This window comes from Argiope bruennichi, chromosome 7, assembly GCF_947563725.1.
Source record: "Argiope bruennichi chromosome 7, qqArgBrue1.1, whole genome shotgun sequence".
In the NCBI taxonomy this organism is placed as follows: domain Eukaryota; kingdom Metazoa; phylum Arthropoda; class Arachnida; order Araneae; family Araneidae; genus Argiope; species Argiope bruennichi.
In genome coordinates, this window is record NC_079157.1 from 84,768,971 (window position 1) to 84,793,791 (window position 24,821).

The 24,821-nt window shown below is 34.4% G+C and overlaps 1 protein-coding gene across 3 annotated transcripts in view; it reads right to left on the bottom strand.

Annotated features, from left to right (window-relative positions):
* LOC129975758 (fibrillin-2-like) overlaps positions 1-24,821 on the bottom strand; it is a 63,706-nt gene that overhangs the window by 22,667 nt on the left and 16,218 nt on the right. For all 3 annotated transcript variants that reach the window (XM_056088956.1, XM_056088957.1, XM_056088955.1), the window contains 9 exons: positions 20,345-20,575; positions 16,048-16,170; positions 14,211-14,315; positions 12,579-12,704; positions 12,087-12,170; positions 9,893-10,018; positions 6,516-6,626; positions 5,344-5,484; positions 3,662-3,802 (listed from right to left, as the gene is read on the bottom strand). In XM_056088956.1, the coding sequence (XP_055944931.1) occupies positions 3,662-3,802; positions 5,344-5,484; positions 6,516-6,626; positions 9,893-10,018; positions 12,087-12,170; positions 12,579-12,704; positions 14,211-14,315; positions 16,048-16,170; positions 20,345-20,575 (1,188 nt within the window). The remainder of the gene's footprint in view (positions 1-3,661; positions 3,803-5,343; positions 5,485-6,515; positions 6,627-9,892; positions 10,019-12,086; positions 12,171-12,578; positions 12,705-14,210; positions 14,316-16,047; positions 16,171-20,344; positions 20,576-24,821) is intronic.

Sequence of the window (24,821 nt, forward strand, 5' to 3'; positions counted from 1 at the left end):
CTGCATTTATCTGAGAATTCATATACGTTACGCGTACTTCTATTTTTTTAATGTCTTTGATTTGTTATAAGAAAACGTTATTTATCTTAAGAAGGAAGTCTCGCATTAGGAATAAAGCAGTTAATAGCACAGATAAGAGTGATGATCCATGGTCTAAAGAATTAGAAATAGAGATTTTGAGTGATTCTGATACGGATATTTTATCAGAATCTGAGCTCACTGCGTGCCTGCCTTCTACTCATTTTCATTGTATATTTGAATTCCTTAATATTCGTTTTAAAGTTTAATAATGTATTTTGTCCATTAAAACTTCAGAATAATTTGAATAGGACTTCTGAAAACTATATCGCAGCTTAAATTAGTTTTTTTCAAATATATTTCAATGTAAATTAAAAAGAAAAGACTAATCAATGCCAATTTTAACGTATATGACAGCTGAACCAATAATCTATATAGGTATCAAAAAATACGACTTTCGGAATTAAACTTTAGTTTTTGCGATTTTTTTTTTTCAAAATTATGTTTGGCCGCGCAAACCTCCTGTGGGATGATTCAAGTTGCGTACTCATTTAGAATAGAGATATTCCATCCAGAAAGGGATATACATAACTTTGATCTCTAATAATGACCTTGTAATTACTGGATCCAGTACACATGAGTCCTCCTCTCAACGTTTTCGCCTATTTAGACAATTCTGCATCTTTTTCCTCTCCATCAGCTATACGTATAGCCAGCGGAGTGAGGGATGCGCTTGGAGGAAGGTAGTTAATTCTCTAAGGGCAAGGCAGCCCGTAAGTTAAAATGACCCATTCCCCTACTTCCGCATGTTGCGACGCAGTATGGCGCAATTTACAGCTGAAGATATAATGAAAGGAATATAGAAGAAAGTAGACACAACCTTGAAGGCCTCGATAAGCCGCAAGCGGGAGTTCACTCCGATATCCGAATTCTTTGATGCATTATGGTGCATTTTATGGCTAAAGATATATTGAGGTTAGGATAATGTAGAAAAAGTGAGGCACAACCTTGAAGGCTACCACAGACCGTAAGTAGTAGCGCCTACTCTTCGATTTTCGAATTCTTTGAGGCAGCATGGTGCATTTTACAGCTGAAGATATAGTGAGGATAATGTAGAAGAAAGGAATCACAACCTCGAAGACCTCGATAGGCCGTAAGCGGGAGTTCATTTCAATTTCCAAAATCTTTGATACAGTATGGTGCATTTTACGGCTGAAGATATAGTGAGGATAATGTAGAAGAAAGGAATCACAACCTCGAAGACCTCGATAGGCCGTTAGCGGGAGTTCATTTCAATTTCCAAAATCTTTGATACAGTATGTTGCATTTTACGGCTGAAGATATAGCGAGGATAATGTAGAGGAAAGGAATCACAACCTCGAAGACCTCGATAGGCCGTAAGCGGGAGTTCATTTCAATTTCCAAAATCTTTGATACAGTATGGTGCATTTTACGGCTGAAGATATAGTGAGGATAATGTAGAAGAAAGGAATCACAACCTCGAAGACCTCGATAGGCCGTAAGCGGGAGTTCATTTCAATTTCCAAAATCTTTGATACAGTATGGTGCATTTTACGGCTGAAGATATAGTGAGGATAATGTAGAAGAAAGGAATCACAACCTCGAAGACCTCGATAGGCCGTTAGCGGGAGTTCATTTCAATTTCCAAAATCTTTGATACAGTATGTTGCATTTTACGGCTGAAGATATAGCGAGGATAATGTAGAGGAATGGAATCACAACCTCGAAGACCTCGATAGGCCGTAAGCGGGAGTTCATTTCAATTTCCAAAATCTTTGATACAGTATGGTGCATTTTACGGCTGAAGATATAGTGAGGATAATGTAGAAGAAAGGAAACACAACCTCGAAGACCTCGATAGGCCGTAAGCGGGAGTTCATTTCAATTTCCAAAATCTTTGATACAGTATGGTGCATTTTACGGCTGAAGATATAGTGAGGATAATGTAGAAGAAAGGAATCACAACCTCGAAGACCTCGATAGGCCGTTAGCGGGAGTTCATTTCAATTTCCAAAATCTTTGATACAGTATGGTGCATTTTACGGCTGAAGATATAGTGAGGATAATGTAGAAGAAAGGAATCACAACCTCGAAGACCTCGATAGGCCGTTAGCGGGAGTTCATTTCAATTTCCAAAATCTTTGATAGAGTATGGTGCATTTTACGGCTGAAGATATAGTGAGGATAATGTAGAAGAAAGGAATCACAACCTCGAAGACCTCTATAGGCCGTTAGCGGGAGTTCATTTCAATTTCCAAAATCTTTGATACAGTATGGTGCATTTTACGGCTGAAGATATAGTGAGGATAATGTAGAAGAAAGGAATCACAACCTCGAAGACCTCGATAGGCCGTAAGCGGGAGTTCATTTCAATTTCCAAAATCTTTGATACAGTATGGTGCATTTTACGGCTGAAGATATAGTGAGGATAATGTAGAAGAAAGGAATCACAACCTCGAAGACCTCGATAGGCCGTAAGCGGGAGTTCATTTCAATTTCCAAAATCTTTGATACAGTATGGTGCATTTTACGGCTGAAGATATAATGAGGCTAGAATAATGTAGAAGAAAGGAGGTTCCTAAATTTATATCAACTTCAATATTTTTTATATCCGATTTGGATTGACAGAAAATACATACAACATATTTAATGGCATGTTTTTGTCATTGTCAAGTGAAGGAAGAAGCATGTTTGCTTACCCTAATTTCATTTTTGCATCCAATTTAACATTTTCAAAAAAGTCCACAAGAAGCAATGAGTGGCAGCCTGCATGTCATTCCTTTCTCGCCACCGTACTATATCCACATTCAATGGAGTGCATATCAATGATGAAAAGTATTCCAAAGCGTTCCAAACATTGATTATCACACGGGATACTGTCCCTCACAGCGCAAAACCATTTATGCACTCACGCAAGCTTATGCTTTCTGTCTGGTGGACTAGTCGTCAAGTTTTCACTCTGAGCTGCTACCAAGGAGTCAAACATCAATGTGATCCGGTACTCGTGTAACAGGCAATGCAACAGAAGGAACCAGCATCGGTGAATCTCAAAAATATACTCTTCTTGATTGACAGCGCCCGACCGCATGTCGCGCGAAAGATTAGGGATACCGTACAGCGGCTTATTTAGGAGAATTTGTGCCATCCACCATACTCACCTGAAATTGCACCGTCAGATTATCACCTCTTCCACTCTCTGGACAATAACTTTGATGGAAAAATCCATCAACAATAAAGGATATTTGTGTGAAGCACTCGTGGATTTCTTTGCGTCCAAAACCCACGAGTTTTACCGCAAGAACATTGTACAGCTAGTGACACGTTGGCAAAAGGTGCTGGATGCTGATGGAGATTACATCAAGGACTAAGAATGAGCTACACTTTTTGAAAATTATTTTCTCTTTCGCCATTGAAAACAGAAAGTACATAGCAAAGTGACTATATATTAACTTTCCTTATTAGCAGGCATCAGATACTGAAACTAATTGAGAGAATGAAACCAAGTTTTACATGCATTTTGTGGAAGTCGTGGGGAGATGTACTCAAATTTTAGGCTTTGCTAAATTTAACAATATCAGTGTTCTTTTTTTATCTTCGTTTTAGATATCAAAGTCTTACTTACTGCTCTTGCATGTTTTTGTCATTGTATCATAAGTGAAGGTGGGGGGACATCTACAATCACCAACTCTATCCTTGATTCCAATATAACACAACTGTCCCTGAACGGAACAGGTATCCTTCATCATATTCACACTGCACGGATCTGAAACAAGCACAGAATATCAGAAAAAGACCGATTTGAGAAAAAAAAATGATATGTAGTTTTCAAACACAACTAAATTTCTCTAATTCAATCGATTTTAATTTGTATCCATTGGCGATTCGATATTTTATTTTTCTGATACTTTTAGTTTTACATTAACATAATATAAAAATACCTTCTAAATTCGAATTTATTTTACTTAATTAAAAGTCGAAACCAAAAATAATATAATATTACCTTTATTTCCTAATAATACAACAAGAGAGTATTTTTTTGCCCACCGAGCTTATTATTTTATTTTATTTTAATAGGCAGCTATCGGTTGGCCAATAAATTTTAGTGTGGAAGTTCTCTATCTTTCAAATTTCATATATTTATTATAATTATTTTTGATTAAATATTATTTTATTTTTGACGTTTACTTGCAATTTAAGAAAAGTTATCTTTAATCGCTTTACCTTAGTTTTATCCATGATTCTGAGACATTATTTCTGATACGTAACTGATTTGACTAAATGATAGGTTGGAAATTACTTCTTGCTTCATTGTTTCGTTATCTACATTCGTCATATTCTGTATAAGAAGATTACATACTGCTGCTATTCGCGTGATGCGATATTGCAAAAATTTTTGCAAATCTTCACTACTCCTGGTGTCTGAAATCTAAAGCCACTAAAGTGTATATACATATTATCTTTTATCTTGAAGCGATCAATTCTTGTATATATATTTATTTGATGTATCTCGAAAACGGTTCTAACAATTTAAATCATTTTTTTTTACTTAAATAAGGTTTGGCTTTTTAAGTTTACCTATATAGGTGTTTCTCCTGAAAAAAAAAGGCAATTTTACACACAAAAAACATTTTTTATAGCTAACTTTTTGAGTCTTTTTCTATCTGTTCTCATGCTGACAATGTCACGTAGCGCCATCTCGGACTCGATCTCACCATAGTAAAACTGAGTGTAAATTCAAAAATAAAAGTAATGATAAACTGTAAAATGAATATTCTAATGTAGAAAATTGTTTCGTACAATATGTTAAACTAAGTGCATTCATGATTTTTTTTACTTAAAAGACCAGTTCATAAGTTGGTAAGATGAAAAATATTCCTATGTAATCAGCATGTGATTTGTATATAAATATTTTCTCAAAAAACAGAATTTTACGTTTTTAATAGAGCTAGGATGTTATTAAATTGGTCTCCATTAGAAGAAAATAATATGCACGCAATGAACAGACAACTGAAATATCAGTGTTAGTGGATGCCTGATAATTTAAGGCATCATATCTAAACTATTGAAAGGAAATTAACCGCAACGAATACTCCCTGAGGCAACTAGTATAATAATGAAAAAGGAATTAAATGCTAAACAGTAGAAAATAATTTAAATAAAAATAATTTCTGCTTTTTAAATTATTATTAAAAGTTTCTAAAAACTTTTACTATTTTCCTTTAAAGTCCTTTTAAGAATGTTAACATGTGACATTTTCAGTATTTTTCTTTTCGTTTTTTAGAATAAATATATTATAGTAATTACCGATGCAGCCTTTAATCTTATGATCCATATATCCTAAAGGACAAACACATCTGTACCCATCATGTTTCCAATTATCCACGCACTTCTCTGCTCGTCTGGATTTGCATTCACGCAGCACATCTTCATCAGAGCAGGATTTTACTAAAAAAGGAAATAATTACTTAAAAAGCTTTTATATCAACCATTAAAGTAATCTCAAATGAAAAAAATGATAAATGCAACTGAGATTATCCAACTAAATATAGAGAATTAATATTTCCCCCGATAGATGGCGAAAAATTCTATCTCTTTTGGCATTCGCAGCCAATGACTTTATTCCTGTTGTAGAATAAAACCCGTTTTCGGCTATCAGTTCCATAACGGATTCCACCAGATTATTGCAGATATCTGTAAATAATTTCTTCTTGCAGAACTTTTAAATCCGTTTATTTCAGAAAATTATTCCACTTGCAAGCAACATTTTCACAGAAAGTCTACGAAGCATCGCATATATATCCCCATTATCTCCGCTTGAGATTAACACATTTTAATATCATCAAAAATCACAGGTGAATTATTCATACATGACAGGGAAGTGGACAAACTGGCAATACTAGATTTTGTGAGGTCCTCGCACATATTTAGGGGAGAAGACCTTGAAAATCAATCTCATTATTATTGCTAATTCTCAAGTTACAATTATGCTTTGATTATTTTATAATAGTACTGTACAATGTCTAGTCAGGGTACTTTAAGGCCCTCGACAATTGATATTTTACTGTCCTTCCGCTCTGTAGTTAAGCTACCGAGTATATTATATCATGGAAATTGGGATTTGCCAGCAACCGATCCTTTCTATATGCTGCTTTAATGTGAAGGACAGAAAGAGAAAACACCTTTGGTGTATCAACCAGAGATGTGAAGTTCTACACATTCTTACGCATGGTAAGTGATTTGGTTCTAGGCACCATCTGCCGTCATCGTGGTTGAAGTAAGTCAACCTTGAACCAAAATTTTATTCCGTGCCTGTGATATTTACGGTCTCATATATTAGGATAGTGTGTGTGTGTGTGTGTGTGTGGGTGGGTGGGTGATCTTTTTCCCATTATATTACGAACGTTTTACCCATAAAAAGTAGTCGAGTTATTAAATCCCTGTAGAGTTATTAAATCTAGGAAGGAAAATATACATACATTCACAAGTAATTCCATTTTTGGCGAGTTTGTATTTTCCGGTGCAACTGCATTTGCTATCGCCATCTCTTCTTCTCATTGGGCAGACAACTGATTTTAAGACGCATCTATCTGAAAGAAGAATCATAATACCTTACATTAGGCCAAAAATAACTCAAAAAACCGTAAACGGAAGATATAATAAAAATATGAACCCTATTCACAGTGACATCTCTGAGAAGGTCTCAAAGGCAGCTTCTGAAAAAAAAAAAAAAAAAAATCTGACAAAAAAAAAAATCACGTAAGTAAGTAAGCAGGGAATTCGAGTATTTTCTCGAATTCCCTGCTAGGTAGGAATAATGTTCTTCGAAAATGTTGACCTTGGTGTCCAAAGTCCAGAGTTGGTATATAGTGTTACGAATCTGTAATGTTGCTTCCTAGGACGGTTAGTTCCTTCGTAAAGACCGTTTTACTATAGGATGCTGATCGGATGCTGAATTAATGACACCCGGTCTTGGCGCCGAATTTAGCGACTTTGGAGACAAAATGAATGATACTAGGATTTTTAGGAATTTTGGTTTTAGGACCAATGAGAGGCAAGTTATGTTTGATTCTTTAAGAACCTTCTCTGCCCTGCTCCGGAAACTATAAAAGTCCGGCTGTATAAGCCGAAATCTCTCTTCCTGCTGAGTTCTGTCTGCAGTAATTATTTGCTATCGATTACTACTTGTGAGCTGCTGTTTGTTTCAAGTGTGAGGCTGGATTTTGTGTGTGTATGACTCAGCTGTGTTTCGTCATCTGTGCATTCGCGTCTTCGTGTTAATGAAGGTCATTATTTGTTATTGAGACCTGTTGACTGTGTCACCCACTACAGCAAACCCTTTGAGTTTAGCAGATTTTCCTTAACCAAGATATATTGACGGACTGATCCCTGCAAAATCATCAATCTAAAATCCCTATATAGTCGAGATTCCAATGGTACAAAAGGGCCGACAAGTTCAAACTTTCCAAAGTTTAACCCTCTGGTAAGCTTGTTATTGTTTCATGACTTCTTCATTCTTCTTCATATGTTCTCTAATTCATCCGGGTAGTGTTTCAAATTGTGTATTAATGTGTGATTCGAGATATCTTAATGTTTTCAAACTCTCCTAATAGTTTAGTTTTCCTGATAGACTGATCTGTGTGCCCGAAATAAATTCAACTTGTGTTGTAACAAATTCGTATAGTTAAATAGTAATAGGTTAACTATAGATATCACGCTGTGGGTTCTGAATATGATTTAAATTCAGCATGAACTGTAACGTATTCTATGGTAAAGCAATCAAAGGGGAACTACAAAAAAATGGACTAACTACCTGTACACAAAGTAAATTCAACATGTGTTATAACGTGCTTATACTGTAAAAAATTAGGAAGCAATTTAATTACTGTACTTAAGAATTATATTTGAACAATTTAATATTAAATTAATGAATATTCTATTACTTAATATTAAAAAAATAAGCAACAAAGAATGTTAGATCCTCTTGTCTAAGTTGTATGGGAATTAAATTCAACAAGAGTGGTAACATACAGCCTGAGTAAAAACTTTAAGGCCAGTAAAAATTTTTGAGAAAATGGAAACATATAAACTGAGGAATTAAAATACCATTTGATTGATAATTATTGAGCTTAAATAAAAGTAAAAAAAGTAGAAAATTAATTTGCAAATATTTTACTATTAGAAAATATTACAGAACACACAGATGAATATTTGAGCCTGAGTAAAAACTTTAAGGCCAACAGAGAAAATAACATATAAGAAAAAAATTACAAATTCTTAGAAGGTTGTGTAAGAGCCATTTCTTCGAATTACTTCAAATATTCCTGTTTTCATGGATGAAACGAGTTTTTGACAAAGGGTGGGGTCGGTTTTATACCATTCAACTTCGATAGTAGATTTCAGCTCTGTTGTTGATGTAAAATGTCTCCAATTTGCATAAACTTTTCTTGCTAAGTCACCCCAAAGGTTCTCGATTGGGTTGAGGTCAGGTCATCTAGCTGGCCATTTTACAGTTTCAACATTGTTGACTTGGAACCAATTTTTTGTGCTGTTACTCGAATGGATCGATTCATTGTCTTGCTGATATTTCCAATTTTCTCCAGCAAGACATTCAGCATTTGGCAAAAGATGATTTGTTAGGACATTTTGGTATCCTTGTGAATTCATTCTACCTCTAACGAATGCAATTGAGCCCACACCATTGTAAGCAAAACAGCCCAAGTCATGACAGACCCTCCACCTAATTGGCGCTTGGAGAATATTTCTTTTTCATTTCTTATATCATGCCAATAGAAATTCCAGCCATCTGGTCCATCCAAATTACATTTTTTTTCGTTAGAAAAAATAATTTCTAACCATTGGTTGTCCCAGGGCATGACTTTCTGGTCAAAGTTCAAACGCTCTATTTTGTGTCTCTGCAGTAACTGAGGCTTAGTCAATTTTGCTGTATAAGTGAACCTTCCAGACCTTCTAATTCTGTTATAAATCGTTTTTTGACAAACTTTTAAACCTGTCGTCGGAATCAGTTTCCTGGTTGAGTACTTTCCAGTAGATGCAAGTTGGCAAACTCTTCTTTCATCACGTGAGGACAAAGCTTTAGGTCTTCCCCCAGTATTCTTTTTACCATAATTGGCTTTCAATTTTAAAAAAATTGTTGACTACAGTCTTTGATCTTCCTATCTTTATCGCAATAGCACGACTACTCATTCCTGTTGAAGACAAAGCTTCGATCTGTCCTCTTTCACAATCAGTTAACTTCTTACCCTTCCCCATCTTCACAAAGATAACCAATACTTCGAAGAAACGTATGACAAATATGAAAATTGCAGCGTTGTCACAAGCTAGTAGTTGCAATGGTAATTACACGATTATATTATATTTATTTTTAAAAAATGACTGGTGGCCTTAAAGTTTTTACTCAGGCAGAAATACTAACTTTGTAAATAACCACATGTTTCTCATAATTATGTATTTACAAATTATGTTTATGGCATTTATTTCTTATCAATGAACTTTGATAATTAATATTATTTGAATCCCTTTTATTTCATTTTACATTTTCTCAAAATTTTTTACTGGCCTTAAAGTTTTTACTCAGGCTGTATACTTATTGTAAAGTAATAATGCTGTAACTATTAAAGATGGACGGATCGCACTGTGTATTTTGTATGCCAAATAAATTCAAAATATGTTGTAACATATTTTACGGTAAAGCAATCAAGAAAAACTACAAAGAAATGTCGGAAGTGTAAGTTTTATGCAAAATGAATTCAATATGTATTGTAGCATATTAGAATTGTAAACTAATAACGGAGTAAATATAAAGAAGTTTACAATCAAAAATGAAATAAAATACCTGTCATTGGATCCTTTTCAGCATAATTAGGGTCGCACACGCATTTCTGAATAGAATCAGAAACCCTATAGCACCATCCAAGGAACCCGCAATCTTTATCACATTTATTTTCTTCCCTACGAAGCTCTGAAAAGTCAATTAGAAAATTTGAAAAAACCATTTAAAAGACATTGAATTCAATACAGATTCATTCTGAATAATAAGTTCTTCATAATTTAAGTCTGATGTCTACTAGAGAATTTAGTTTTAATAAAGTTTTCAAACTTCAAAATTGAAGCTTTAAATTAGAAAACAAAATAGTACAAGTCTGTCGGAATTCCTGCGTTAAAAAAGTAAATGATAGACTGAATGTTCTCTTTAACAAAGTTTTATTTTTAATTCTTACAGCTCAAACTGATTATTTGTTAACGAATTTTTTCATTAATGAAGAAAGCCCGATTTACGAAAATGGATAGGCAAATTTGAAAGAGCTTCTTTTAATCTTTTTGAGAGCCCAATGCCTTTAGAAGTCTTGAAAAAGTACAAGACGAAAGCCTGATTTAAGAAAATGGATAGGCAAATTTGAAAGAGTTTCTTTTAATCTTTTTGAGAGCCCTATGCCTTTAGAAGTCTTGAACAAGTACAAGACGAAAGCCTGATTTAAGAAAAGGGATAGGCAAATTTGAAAGAGTTTCTTTTAATCTTTTTGAGAGCCCTATGCCTTTAGAAGTCTTGAACAAGTACAAGACGAAAGCCTGATTTAAGAAAATGGATAGGCAAATTTGAAAGAGTTTCTTTTAATCTTTTTGAGAGCCCAATGCCTTTAGAAGTCTTGAACAAGTACAAGACGAAAGCCTGGTTTAAGAAAATGGATAGGCAAATTTGAAAGAGTTTCTTTTAATCTTTTTGAGAGCCCAATGCCTTTAGAAGTCTTGAACAAGTACAAGACGAAAGCCTGATTTAAGAAAATGGATAGGCAAATTTGAAAGAGTTTCTTTTAATCTTTTTGAGAGCCCAATGCCTTTAGAAGTCTTGAACAAGTACAAGACGAAAGCCTGATTTAAGAAAATGGATAGGCAAATTTGAAAGAGTTTCTTTTAATCTATTGAGAGCCCTATGCCTTTAGAAGTCTTGAACAAGTACAAGACGAAAGCCTGATTTAAGAAAATGGATAGGCAAATTTGAAAGAGTTTCTTTTAATCTTTTTGAGAGCCCTATGCCTTTAGAAGTCTTGAACAAGTACAAGACGAAAGCCTGATTTAAGAAAATGGATAGGCAAATTTGAAAGAGTTTCTTTTAATCTTTTTGAGAGCCCTATGCCTTTAGAAGTCTTGAACAAGTACAAGACGAAAGCCTGATTTAAGAAAATGGATAGGCAAATTTGAAAGAGTTTCTTTTAATCTTTTTGAGAGCCCTAAGCCTTTAGAAGTCTTGAACAAGTACAAGACGAATAAAATTTTGGGAGAAGTAAAAAATTATAATTAAATAAAATTTTATAATAAAACGTTTGCATTTCAAGTTTTCGAATGCATACAAATAGCGAGGCCAATACAAACAAATGAAAAATGTGTTATTTGAGATAAGTCTATAATAATAAAAATAAATATTGTGCTATCTTCTATAAATCTATCTCATTGAATTTTCGAGTTATTTTGCTCAAGTATTCATAAACGGCAGTCCCATTTTTCTGGGAGAGAAATATTAGTTATGGCACTTAGACAAGTGCGCTGACGAACCATGACCGATTTAAATAATTGGCTTCTAAGCGTAAAGGCCCTTGAGAACCCGAGGGCAGAAGTCTGACTTCTAGCTCACATGAAGATGACACTCATACCCACACTTGGACAACCTTTTTTTACAGGGGGGGGGGGACTCTTTCACACACCTAACAGATAGAACACAGGGTAAGGAACAATCGTGCCCGAGCCAGGACTCGAACACGGGACACCCAGATCAAGGGGAAAACGCTGTACGCCTAGGCCAGGACGCCGGCCAACAAATATTTAATACAAATATACAATTACAGATAAAAGACCGCAAGATAAATTTAATTAGTCAAAATATTGTGGCTGTATTATTTCAGTGCTTTAAATGCGAGAAAGTAAAAAGAGATATTTTATAAAATAAGCGTAAAAGTCAAAACAATTCCATTGAAAAAGTACTATCTATTCTAAATATCAAATATAGATGCTTCTTTTTTTGTTATGATACTTACCGCATTCGCCATTTATACGAGTCATTCCTGCTGGACAAGATTTCTTGCAATCTTTTCTTTGACCAGGCAAGAAACAACTGCCATCTATGCAGTGGAGAAGAAATTGTTAAGTATTCTGTGCAATTGTATGAAGATGCATGGATAAGCAGCAGTGATACAAAAAACGTAAAATAGTATTTTTTTTACTATATTAAAATACGTTTTGCATGAAATTATATATATGCATACATTAGTTTTTAGAAATTAGTTACTGTCCTAAGATTAAACCGGACATTCTGTGTAAATAAATTAATTTAAATACACAAATAAAATGCAAACAGATATTTTATAAATTCTCCTTGCTTTGAGAGGATATATGCATCATATAATGATTGACATCATATATCATTTAACAAAACCACACTTTTTCTTTGTATATTAAGGATTTCACACTTTTATCAAAGAAAGTTTGAGAATGTCTTCCAGAAGTAAAACTAAAAATGAAATTATTACCTAGACATTTTCCATTAAGGTAAAATTCGGTATCAGATTTACAAAAACATCTCACTCTGCCGAAATTATTGTCTTCTTCACATCTTGCACCAATAAAGCACTTGTTAAATTCACACAAATCCATGCCTGAAAAATATTAACAGAAAAATAATGTTCAAGTGAATGAATATATAAGAATAGAAACGAGAAATCAGAAAGCTAAAACTACTATTCCTCTTTCAAAAAATATGGTTCATAATTCGAAAAAAAAAAAAAAAATTCTTAATTTATTTTATACATTTACAAAAAAAAAATTAATAAAGAGGACTTGTCTGATAGTATAAGGGGTATCCATCTCTCAGGGTGATCTAGAACAGGAGGATTGCAGGTTCGAGACCTGATTCCACGAAGAACCGTCATGTAAATGGATGTGGCGCACGTTAATCTTTTGGGGCCAAAGTTCCTCCCGCTGATGTGATGTGGAAGTTTGGGGATGGGGGGTGCCAACTCAGGTATCGTCCTCGTCATCTGACTGCGGTTCAAAATTACGAGGTACATTCCAAAAATTAGCCCTTGTGTTGCTTTAAAACAGAACGTTAATATAACTAAACTAAACTAAGCTCAGGGTGATTGTTGCATACACGACATCGCTTATTGCTGAACTTTGATGAAAATCTAATTTTAGATCGCTGTGATTTCGGAATTTTTGAAACTGAAAAAAATTTTACGCTAAATCCATTCAGAGAAAATGTATCAGTCCGGCTGTCTGAGTATAAATTAAGATTGTAACTGCACAACGAAAAGAGCTAGATTCCTAATTTGATGCACACATTTAGCATCGAAAATATAGATACTTATTAAACTTTGAGCCAAATCTGACAAAGAGTTCACTATCTGTTGGTCTGTACTTTCACGAGCATGTAAACATCATAACTCAAAAAACGCCTTGAACCTAAATATTCGAAATCTGCCATGTATTTTATGACTAAAATTGTAATTCTGTAAATGTTGGTTTCAATCGGTTGGAAACAATGTATCTACCACATGAATTCAATTTCGGGTACGTATCTTTAAGATACAAAGGATTAATCGTCAAAAAAGAAAAATGATCGCCAATGACCACACTATAAAGTCAATAAAAATGTTAAATCCATGCCAAAGATCAATATTTCGCCAAAGATTATGATGCAAGGCATTCCTTGTCTTACTCATAATCGAAACCCCCGGGGGGCACCTTGAAATGTTGATGAGATGCTTCCGGCATGGTGGTTGGATCTCGCCACCCTGGAGGGTACGCTAATATGTGGGGGATCTGACTCCTCCCATCGATGACGTGACGTACTTCCTTCGGGGAAGGTTGTACCGTGGACGGTGACTGCCCTTAGGACTCAACCACAGTGCCCGCCAATGTTGCTGTAGCGGCGGTCTGGTCATTCAGTTTTATGGTTTAAATCCGTGTGGTTTCGTGGCGGGTCGGAGAGTTAGATGGTTGACTTACTCGTAATAGACAATTTAATGCAGGGGAGGGATAGCAACTTTATTAGAAAACGTACGAGAAAGTTTTGGGGAGACATTTACCGCTGGTTTTAAAACAAAGTAGTGTAAGGTTACAATTTGTGAAAGTTAACAAATTAGACAAAAAGCGACACTTACTCTCGCATGTTCCGTTCCATATCTTGTAATTTTCATCGCATTTACACATTCCATTGCTGCAGATTTGATTCTCCCGACATTCCACACTGAAGCAAGGATCAATCCCTAAAGAATAAAAAAAAAAATTAATAGAGATGTAGCATCTGTCCTATTTTGTCGTTAGAAGAGAAAGAGATCCCAAACAAAATATAGCTACTTTATGAGCTTTACTAATTCGTAAAAGCCTATAATGTTGGTGGGGTCTATAGTTTGTATTATTTGGCTTATCCCACCTGGTCTACAGTAACATCAAACCAGGTCCATGAACCCGAACGCCTTCAAACAATGTAGCACAGTCTCGCAGTGTACTCATTGCCTCCTAATCGACGAGTCATGAGAAAAGGGCTTAAAATGCAGCTTCTAGAGGTCAAGGACCCAGAGGCACCAAAGGCTGAAGTTTGACTTTGCCTCATGTCTGCATTGCATTTAGCTGTTTTTGTTGTTTCATTTCAACCTATTTTATTAAAATAAACGCCTCCTGACTAATGCGCAAAAGCGCAGATAATTAATAAAATTACAGTATACTTATATAAATCCGTAAATCTCCTTTATAACCATATGTACATATGATGCTAACGTCGAAAGGAAGCTATATTATAGATTTATAACATTTTTTTTATTTAAAATTTCTTTTCTATAATATCCTTTCATAGCAGAAGAGACAGAAGTGTTCAATAGATTCTACAATGTCTGAAATTCACTCCGTATTATAAAATATTTTCTTTTAAGCTTTTCCTCGCTTTGTTTTTCTGGAATCAGCTGTGACATGCTTATTGTTTACAATACCAGGGAAGGCACCAGTCATATCCCTTCAATACAAATTTCCATCAGCCTTTGAGATCTGAAGGTAGTCGGCACCAGAATGCAGTTGCACATGGATACTTCTTTTATATAAGGAATAGTGAAGAAGGCCGCCGCCTGTACTCTTCACTATTTCTATGAGTTATGTCACTAATTGACTTATGTAATCCCCAGTGGAACTTGGACAGCTGTTAGCACAATTACAAATTTAATGACAAATTCTTTCCATGAACTTCTGAAGCTATCCCATGTGAAAAGCTGGCCGCGGTGGCCTGGTGGTAAGGTCTCGGATTCGAACAGGAGGATTTCAAGTACGAGACTCGATTCCACCGAAGAATCAAAGTAAGCGGATCTGGTATACGTTAAATCCGTCGGGCCATCCTGGTGGTGTGGTGTGGTGTGGTGTGGAAGTTTGGAGATGGGAGTGACAGCTCAAGTGTCTTTCTCGTCATCTACCCGCGGTTCAAAATGACCAAATAGCCTTAGTGTTGCTTTAAAACGGGACGTTAATATAACTATACCCGCGTGAAAAATCGATTCGTCAGTGTGAAGTATACCGTTTCTCCCCTGAAGACTCGCTTTACATCCTGAACCTTGCGTTTGAAACAGAAACTGACCCACAATTATAAAACTTGCACCGCTAGATTGGATAGGGTTAATACTGCGATAGTTAAGAATTAATGAAAACCGTTACTTCCAGTTTTAACAGCACCGTGGCAAGTAAGTGAATTCATAAGAATACGCAGTAGATTTTTATAAGCTGGAATGACGAGTTAACTTGGCATCCGAAGCTTTGACAAAACAAATGCATGTCGAAAGTATGTCATGAAATACTTTATAGAAGTTAAATAAAAAAAAAAAGAAATATTTCCGGTTAACCAGTTGACCAGATATTTAAAAAAAAAAATCTTAATTCTTTAAGAAATTACTGTATTTGTGGTTATTAGAAAGAAATAATGCTTTATTACTTATCGCATAATCATGGTACACAACTTACTGAGGCAAATTTTCTTCGAGTAGTCGTAATATGTATTCGCATCACGGCATTTACAAATTCCAACTCCATTTCTGTACTCACATATGCTGACTGCGGAGTTGCATCCGTCTAAGCACCATTTGGCTGTTTCGAAAATAAATAAATAAAAATTGACAACAAAAACAATTTTTGAGAACATGCCAGAGTACATTGAAATGTGTATTTTTTGATAGGCTTATTACTATTTTTATAAATTTTTCATTTATAATTCACTATTATGAAGTATTATGAAATCTTGAGATCAATCTTTTTTCTGATTTCCCAACCATGTGCTTTCACAGAATTTAATGATAAAAGAGTCTGATAGTAGTACAATAATGTAATGTCATCGAGAGTATACAAATTTTCATGCTTACATATGTAAACAAATTTTCAAAAATTTAAAACTAGGATAGCGAAAAATCGATTAAGAATTTCCATCTATTTACGAATTAAGGGGTAATTATTACCTTTAACATATATCAAACAGGAAATATTTTTTATTAAAAATTTCTACTGCTATGAAAACCTTATAAAATCGAATCTCTTTTCAGAAGATTAAGGAAACCTCATCAATTACCGGAAAATGATTATTCCGGATAATTGAAATACATCTCAAGAACTCAAGCCATTCAATTTTTGCGATGCATTCCATAATATGCGATGTCTGTCAGTTATCTTTTCTGATCTTTTTACAACAATTATAAATAAAATATCGAAGATACTACATAATATGCCGGCGTCCTGGCATAGGGGTAGCGCGTCTTCCCCGTGATCTGGGCATCCCGGGTTCGAGTCCCGGTTTGGGCATGGTTGTTCTTCTGTTGTTCTATCTGTGAGATGTGTGAATGTGCCCTCCTGTAAAAAGGGGTTGTGCAAGCGAATGAGTGATGCGTGAGTAGCAAAGTCGTACTCTTGGCCCTAGTTGGCGCTGCTATAAAAAATAAGAGACGTCCCCCTCAGGCTTAAATCGCTGTCTTCGTAACAGCGGGCTTGTCAGTGGCAAGTGCCATAAGAAACAAACAAACTACATAATATTAAAAAATAAAGGCACACATTTAATTACATATTTCTGAAAAGAATGAACTCTTTCTATAATGAAGTGCCCGAAACGCCCGCTCCATTAAATAATACCTACTTTCCGAATACCTCTGAATTATTGAATACATAAGAGGCTCGCATTTTGGTCAGAATGACTCATACTGAGCGAAAGAAGAAAACGACTTTTCAATTGCCGAAATTCTTTCGATCATCATCGGATAAATAATCTTCTTTTGCGTATCAACTTCTTAAGGATTGGAATTATCATAGTGATTTTTCAGCAGAGTTCGAAATTTCTCTTATTTTTGAAACTCTGGCGTTTCAGTATTTTATTTTCAATATTTTTAATTATTATTATAATTATTTAACAAGGCTTTCAACAATCAGAAGATTAAGCCGTACTGCTTTGTTTGGTGACACATTACTTCGAAAAGCTGTTTACAAGATTATCACCAGAATTTTATAAAGTTTCTTATATATATGTTATATTATTATAGCCATGTGGCATCATTTACTATGGTAGATAATCATTACTTGGAAAATTACCAGAAAGTACACAAACCTTTTTTTCCCCCACTTTTTTCCGCCTTTTTAGGTCTGTCCCATTCTTCTTGCTTCTCATCATTTATCTCTTTTCTCTGAATTATTATTATTATTTCATCTTCATCAAGCAAAAGTGTGACAAGAACAGTACATCAACGCATACCTCTATCTATTTTCTACTATTTTGATGTATACATTTTTTTTAATCTTATAAATTTTTCATTTTTAATTTAAAGTTATATCTTTAAGAATTTATATATTATTTAATTTATATATTAACTAGCCGCCTTTGGCGACCAGCCGGTTCACCAATCTTAATGTTCGTTAAAATTTTAATAATTAAATATTTTAGGCAATTCCAACTTCAATAGATTCTTCAGCAAAATATTTTAAAACTTCAAATTTTGATAGTCATATAATTCACTCATAATATTATAAAGGCCTTCAGTCATAACGTGATATGTATCTCACTCATTTTCTGTTACCCCTCGTAGAATTTATGCTTTAAATTAAAGTGTAAATGATTAATCTGCAATTAATATAATAATATTTTTTACTGAAACAAAGCATTTTTTTAATAATATGATTACTGATAATAGAGTCACTGAGCGTTTAAACTTTATGGGCACTAATGAATATCTTTCTTAATTTATGTAATATCTCAAGAATTTGTCAACAAAATTTTCTCAGATTCATCATGAACAGATCGATTAATGAACAATGTTTCATTTTAAATGCATTAAACACTAAGAAAATAAAATGAATCGTTTAAAATAATCGGTCTAAAACAGGTTTATAAAAACTACTTAAAAAACGATGTACTTAAAACTATAAGCATATACAAAAAAATATATAACTAACATAAATACAATTTAATTACAAAAGCATGCAACTAACCTAAAAATAATTTAAATCATTGAAAACAGGTTAAAAAAAACTACTTAAAAAACGATGTACTTAAAACTATAAGCATATACAAAAAATATATGACTAACATAAATACAATTTACTTACAAAAGCATGCAACTAACTTAAAAATAATTTAAATCATCCGTTGAAAGTGGTTGTCATGACAACAATCAGAACAATGCGCATGCGTGAATTTTCTTCGCCAGTTACGGTAACGCAAATGCGTGAATTTTTCTACGCCAGTTGGGGTAACGCAATGCAGATTATACATTTTTAATTTCCTTTATTCTGTGTTATTTTAATTCAAAAGTACTTCAGAATGAATCTGAAACATGGATTATTTAACAATGTTTAATTTTAAATGCATAAAACATTAAGAAAATAAACAGAATCGTTTAAAATAATCCGCCGAAAAATATTAACCCTAGCCTCATTACTGTTGGGAGAAAAAATCTGAAGCCTTACTCATTTGGCGGTGGGGAAAATGGAAGATTTTTTTGGCGGGAAAGTTAGTTTTTAATTAATAATTAAAATTCTAATTAAAATTTCAAAAAAAGGGACCCCAGGTGCACATTCCCGACCTCTAAGGAATACATGTACGAAATATGATAGCTGTAGGTCAAACGGTCTGGCCTGTAGAGCGCCAACACACACACACACACATTGATCTTTATTATAAGTATAGATTTAATTTTTGCTTCGACATTACCCATGAAATAATAGGAATCGATCCCCAAGTTGTACTCCCAAAACAACTTTACGATCAATTAAGTCACAGACATATGAAACTTCGTTGTTTACAGTGTTAATGTTTCAACAATATAATTTTATGTACTAAATCTAATATATAAAAATGAATTTTTATTTGTTCGCATTTTATGCGAGCCGTACAGTTCATCCGATTCCGATAAAACTTTGCCAACTTTTTGCTGGCACTTGCGTACAGGTTATAAGGATAGTACAATTATTATGTGTAGTATATAAAAATAATTTTAGTTTGTTCGTATTTGAAGTGCCACCGTACCATTCATCCAATTACGATAAAACTTTGCCAACTTATTGCTTTGAACTTAGATAATCCATGTTTTTCACATGGCCAGTTGTATGTTGGATGCTCACGAGTCGGACAGTCATGAAATTTATTTGTTGTTGGTGAAGACAGAAAAATAATTAAAAGATATTTTTTACCTTAAAGTTTACTTGAATAATAAAGTCAAAAACAGAATAAATATTATTTATACTTCAAATTTATATATCATTCCATTTCATTGAATATATTTATTGTCGACAAGAAAATAAATTATTATTCTTTGTATCATTCCTAGTTAAGAACGATAACTATTTCAAACGATATTTCCAAAATTATTTCTTCTGAGGCAGCAACTTGTCGGGTACCAGCTAGTATGATATATAATTATATCTATTAAATATGATTAAAAAGACCTGAGAACTGGATAAAATTTTAAAAATTTTTTCAAGAAGTATATATTTTGACTTAAACTAAATAAAAAAACAGTTTACATCATTTAAAACATTTTTTCGATTGACAATGCATACCGGTCTGAAATTATTCGGAAATTAATTATTGCGCCGTAATTAGAATAAATATCTAGTGTATCAAAAAATAAGACTTTTTATTTCTGCATTAGAAAATGTGAGACTAAATAAATTGGGAGAAAAAATCTCTTCATTTAAAAATTTATACAATACAGATTCTTAAAAAAATATAAAAACATATGATCTAAATATTCCTATAGTCAAATCAGAGAGTAAAAATTTTACTTACGGTTACATTTCCCGTTGTTATAATAGTAATTATCATCAAAGCATGAACAAGTTGGTTGCTGTGTGTTGACATCATAAACGCATCCGGCAATTATGTCTCCACACTTGAGAGACTCGCAGCCTTCGATGTATTCGCATTTGTCTCCATAGGTTTTAGGTTTGCAAAAACAGAACTCTGTTTCAGGATCGCATTTACCTCCGTTATAGCAATCAGTATCGTCCCAGCAGTTTTCTGAATAAAAAAGCAAAACAATTCTATACTAAATAAGCAAATATCAATGACAAATTCTCAAGCTCATAGTTTTACTTAATGAATGATTTTACGGTTTTTCTTTTAATTCAGCTTTTTGAAAGAAAAAAAACATTCTACTTAATTATTACAAACCAATGACTAAAATTTGATCACAATAAAATTTTAATTCTTATATCAGAGTATCCGGAAAATCTTATATACGAGTTTTTCATATGCCTTAACTCCAAAAGTGCTAAAATGCCCCACGCGCTTTTTCAGTAAAATCATGATGGACGTCCGAGACGTTTCGATATTATTATGTAATTTCCTCTCCTTTTGTTAGGTGTAATTAATTGATTGGGCAGCCGTGGAGCGTGCTTTGTTCACTAGAGGCCCAATTCCTGGTGGGAGAGCAAAAGATCTCCTGAGAAATCTCTAAGAATATTAGAACGTATAATAGCTTAATAGCCATAAGCAATGAAGGTCTTCTTCTGTATATCAACTTTTTAAAAACACGCGGTGCCGTTACAGTTTTTGAGGGGAGGGAAGGTAGAGAATTGTTCTTTTCTTTGAAAGAGAAACTTGGACATTCCAGTATTCTGAGGCAAATGATATCGAATTATCTCTTGAGAGGAGGGGGAGTTTGAAAAACTGTTCGTGCAAATGATGCCTATCTAAATGTCGGCTGAGGGTTGAGATGTAGTTTTGGTAAAAAAATGAAAAGAAAAAAAAAGAATCTGAGAATATAACTAGAATGGACCTGAAATCTTTCGTGATAACAGTTTGCGATATTATTTCCATTGCACTTGAATTTCATTTCTCGAAATTGGGTAACTTAATTTGAACTGTCATTATTATACTAGGGTTGTTCAAATGAAAAGGTAAGAAACGTCACTGTGGGTATAAAGGAAGACTTTATTCAAAGTATACACCATTGGCCTGAACACAACGATCCCATTGATTAACGAGCCAAAGGATCCTTGTTCCCAGAATTCTGTGGCCGTGACGAGACCCAGTCCTTCACAGCGTCCTGGAGTTCGCCGTTCGAGTTGATGTGCTTCTCTTTTAGTGTTTTTTTCAGGGAACTAAACACATAAAAATCCCAGGGCGACATATCCAGTCTATAGGGTGGATGGTCAAGTCAAGCTGCTTCCTCTTGAATTTGGCCAGCTCCGCGTGTGTAACCCTGGAGACGTGTAGATGCGTGTTATCATTGAACAGAACCACACCCTCCATGAGTAGTCCCGGTCTTTTGTTTTTGATGAACCTGCGTAGTCTTCGGAGTGTCTCACAGTACACGTCAGAGTTAATGGTTCGTCTGTGCTCTAGGAATTAAACAAGTAGCAAACCTTGGACGTCGAAAAAGACGGTGCGCAACACTTTGCCTGCTGACGCAACGTCTTTAAACTTTTTAGGGAGGTGATGACGTATGCTTCCAATGAATGCTGTCTCCCTTTGTCTCTGGCTCGTAGTGATAGCACCAGCTCTCATCACCACCTCCAGGAAAGCGGGGTCTTCATGATACTGAAACAGATGTTGAAATGCTAGCCCTATACGCAGTTCCTTTTCCTGGTCAGCAAGCAGCTTCAGAACCTACTGCGCGCACACCTTCCGATAACGAAACCTGTCGTGAACAATTGTCCACACTGTTCCAACGTTGACATCCACCTTCACCGCCAACATTCGCAATGTGGCGGTGAAGGTGGCCGATCACTTCTAACTAGGTCGTCAAACTTGTCGATGAGATCGACCGTGATGAACGTGTTTGTCCGGCCTGGTCTCGGATCATCAACCAAACTCTCACGGCCTACACGAAAACGGGCATTCCATTTTCTCACTGACTTGTCTAACACAGTATTCCTCGTACGCGGTGACCATCCGGCGATGAATAACGGCCGGTGTAACACTTTCCGCTGTCAGAAATCGGATAACACTGCGTTGCTCCTCAATCGTCGAATTTTGCAATGTGAACGCCATCCTGTCTTTACATGCACTGCCACGTCAAATGGATGGCTCTCTTTATAAGAGCCTGTGCTCTCATCTGCGCATGCGGGAGCCCGCGCATGCTCCGATCTACTCCGGAGACTCCAATCGCATCCCTAGATGTCTCACTACGTTCTCCCATAGTGGCATAGACACATATGCTAACGGTTACGTTGTTACAACATTTCGTACCTTTTCATTTGAACACTTCTTGTAGCTTACCTTAATGCAGATTTGGAGAAGTATGATAGGAAATTCAAAAATTTAATGATATTATCAGATGAGATATGAAAGCAGATTAAAAAGGTCTTCTTTCATCCTAAAAAAGAATTAAGATTGAAAGGACATAAAATTAAATGATCGTAAGAAATGTTGCATTGATAAAGCCCAGCTCAAAAAAGAAATGTACTGATGAAAACAGCGATGAGTCTTCTTATATTAATTTTACTCTCTCTGTAGTAAGCATAAAGAGAAAGTATAGTAACCGTGAAAAAAATATTTTTCGGCATTTTAATGAATCTTTACATGTTGGATCTTCTTAAAGCATAGTGCAAGGGCAAAACATATGTCATCTCGATTTATTCTGATCTGTATGTGTGCACAAGAAAACTCGAAAATGCAAATAGCTTGAACGATGATATTTGGTTTCTGCACTTCACAATCTGCAGATTCTTATAAAAATTTATATCAAATCTCATTTTCTGACCATCTACTTGTGCACACGATGAATAAAAAAAAACTTACAATAATGTAAAGATAAAAATGTAACCTTATAAAAATAAATTTATCATTATAATTGAAATTGTGTATTAAAGTTTGGATAAAGCAAGTAATAAAGGAGTGGATATCAGTTTATTTAAATATTCGCTTATATGTGAATATAATTATTCAGAATCTCACTAACTTACATAAATAAATTCTTCGAGTACACTCTTTGCAGAATCTTTGCATCTCATGCAGATCTTTGTCAAATTTTCGACCCAAAACGTGTGAAAGAGGCTACCAAAGTGCACGCGCATTTTTCTTCATTATATTATGAAGCACAAACGTCTCATACTGCTTCACCAGATGTCGAAATAAGAGACGAGACGCTCATGTTTGGAGACTTCCGGGACTTTGAAGGATCTATCACCTACATTGCCCGAGCACTGTTTTATGTTACAAGATGATAGAAATAGAATAGTAAAGAAGATGATATCTATCTATACTTATAATAAAGCTCAATGTGTGTGTGTGTGTGTGTGTTGGCGCTCTACAGGCCAGGTTATTTGGCATACAGATATCAAATTTGGTACATGTATACCTTAGAGGTCGGGAATGTGCACCTGGGGTCCCTTTTTTTGAAATTTTAATTAGAATTTTAATTATTAATTAAAAACTAACTTTCCCGCCAAAAAATCTTCCATTTTCCCCACCGCCAACTTTTCCGCCAAAAAAATCTTCCATTTTCGCCACCGCCAAATCAGTAAGGCATTCGTTTATTTTTTCTCCCAACAGTAATGAGGCTAGGGTTAGTATTTTTCGGCGGATTATTTCAAACGATTCTGTTTATTTTCTTAATGTTTGATGCATTTAAAATTAAACATTGTTAATGAATCGATCCTTTAGATTCATTCTGAAGTACTTTTGAATTAAAATAAAACAGAATAAAGGAAATTAAAAATGTCTAATCCGCATAGCGTTACCCCAACTGGCGTAGAAAAAAAAATCACGTATTTGCGTTACGTAACTGGCGTTGAAAATTCACGCATTCGCTTTGTGTTCTGAATTCCGCATTCTGTTGACGAATAATTATCAACGGATGCGGACTGGATTTAAATTCTTTTTAGGTTCGTTGCATGCTTTTGTAATTAAAATGTATTTATGTTAGTTATATATTTTTTGTATATGCTTATAGTTTTAAGTGCATCGTTTATTTAAGTAGTTTTTTTAAAACCTGTTTTAAACCGTCTATTTTAAACGATTCGTTTCATTTTCTTAGTGTTTAATGCATTTAAAAGTAAACATTGTTAATTAATCGATCTGCTCATGATGAATCTAAGAAAATTTTGTTGACAAATTCTTGAGATAATACGTAAATTGAAAAAGATATTCTTTAGTGCCCATAAAGTTTAAACGCTGAGTGACTCTATTTTCATTAATCAGATTATAAAAAAATTCTTTGTTTCAGTAAAAAATATTATTATACTAATTGCAGATTAATTCTTTCCACTTTAATTTAAGGCATAAATTCTACGGGTGCTAACAGAAAATGAGAGAGATA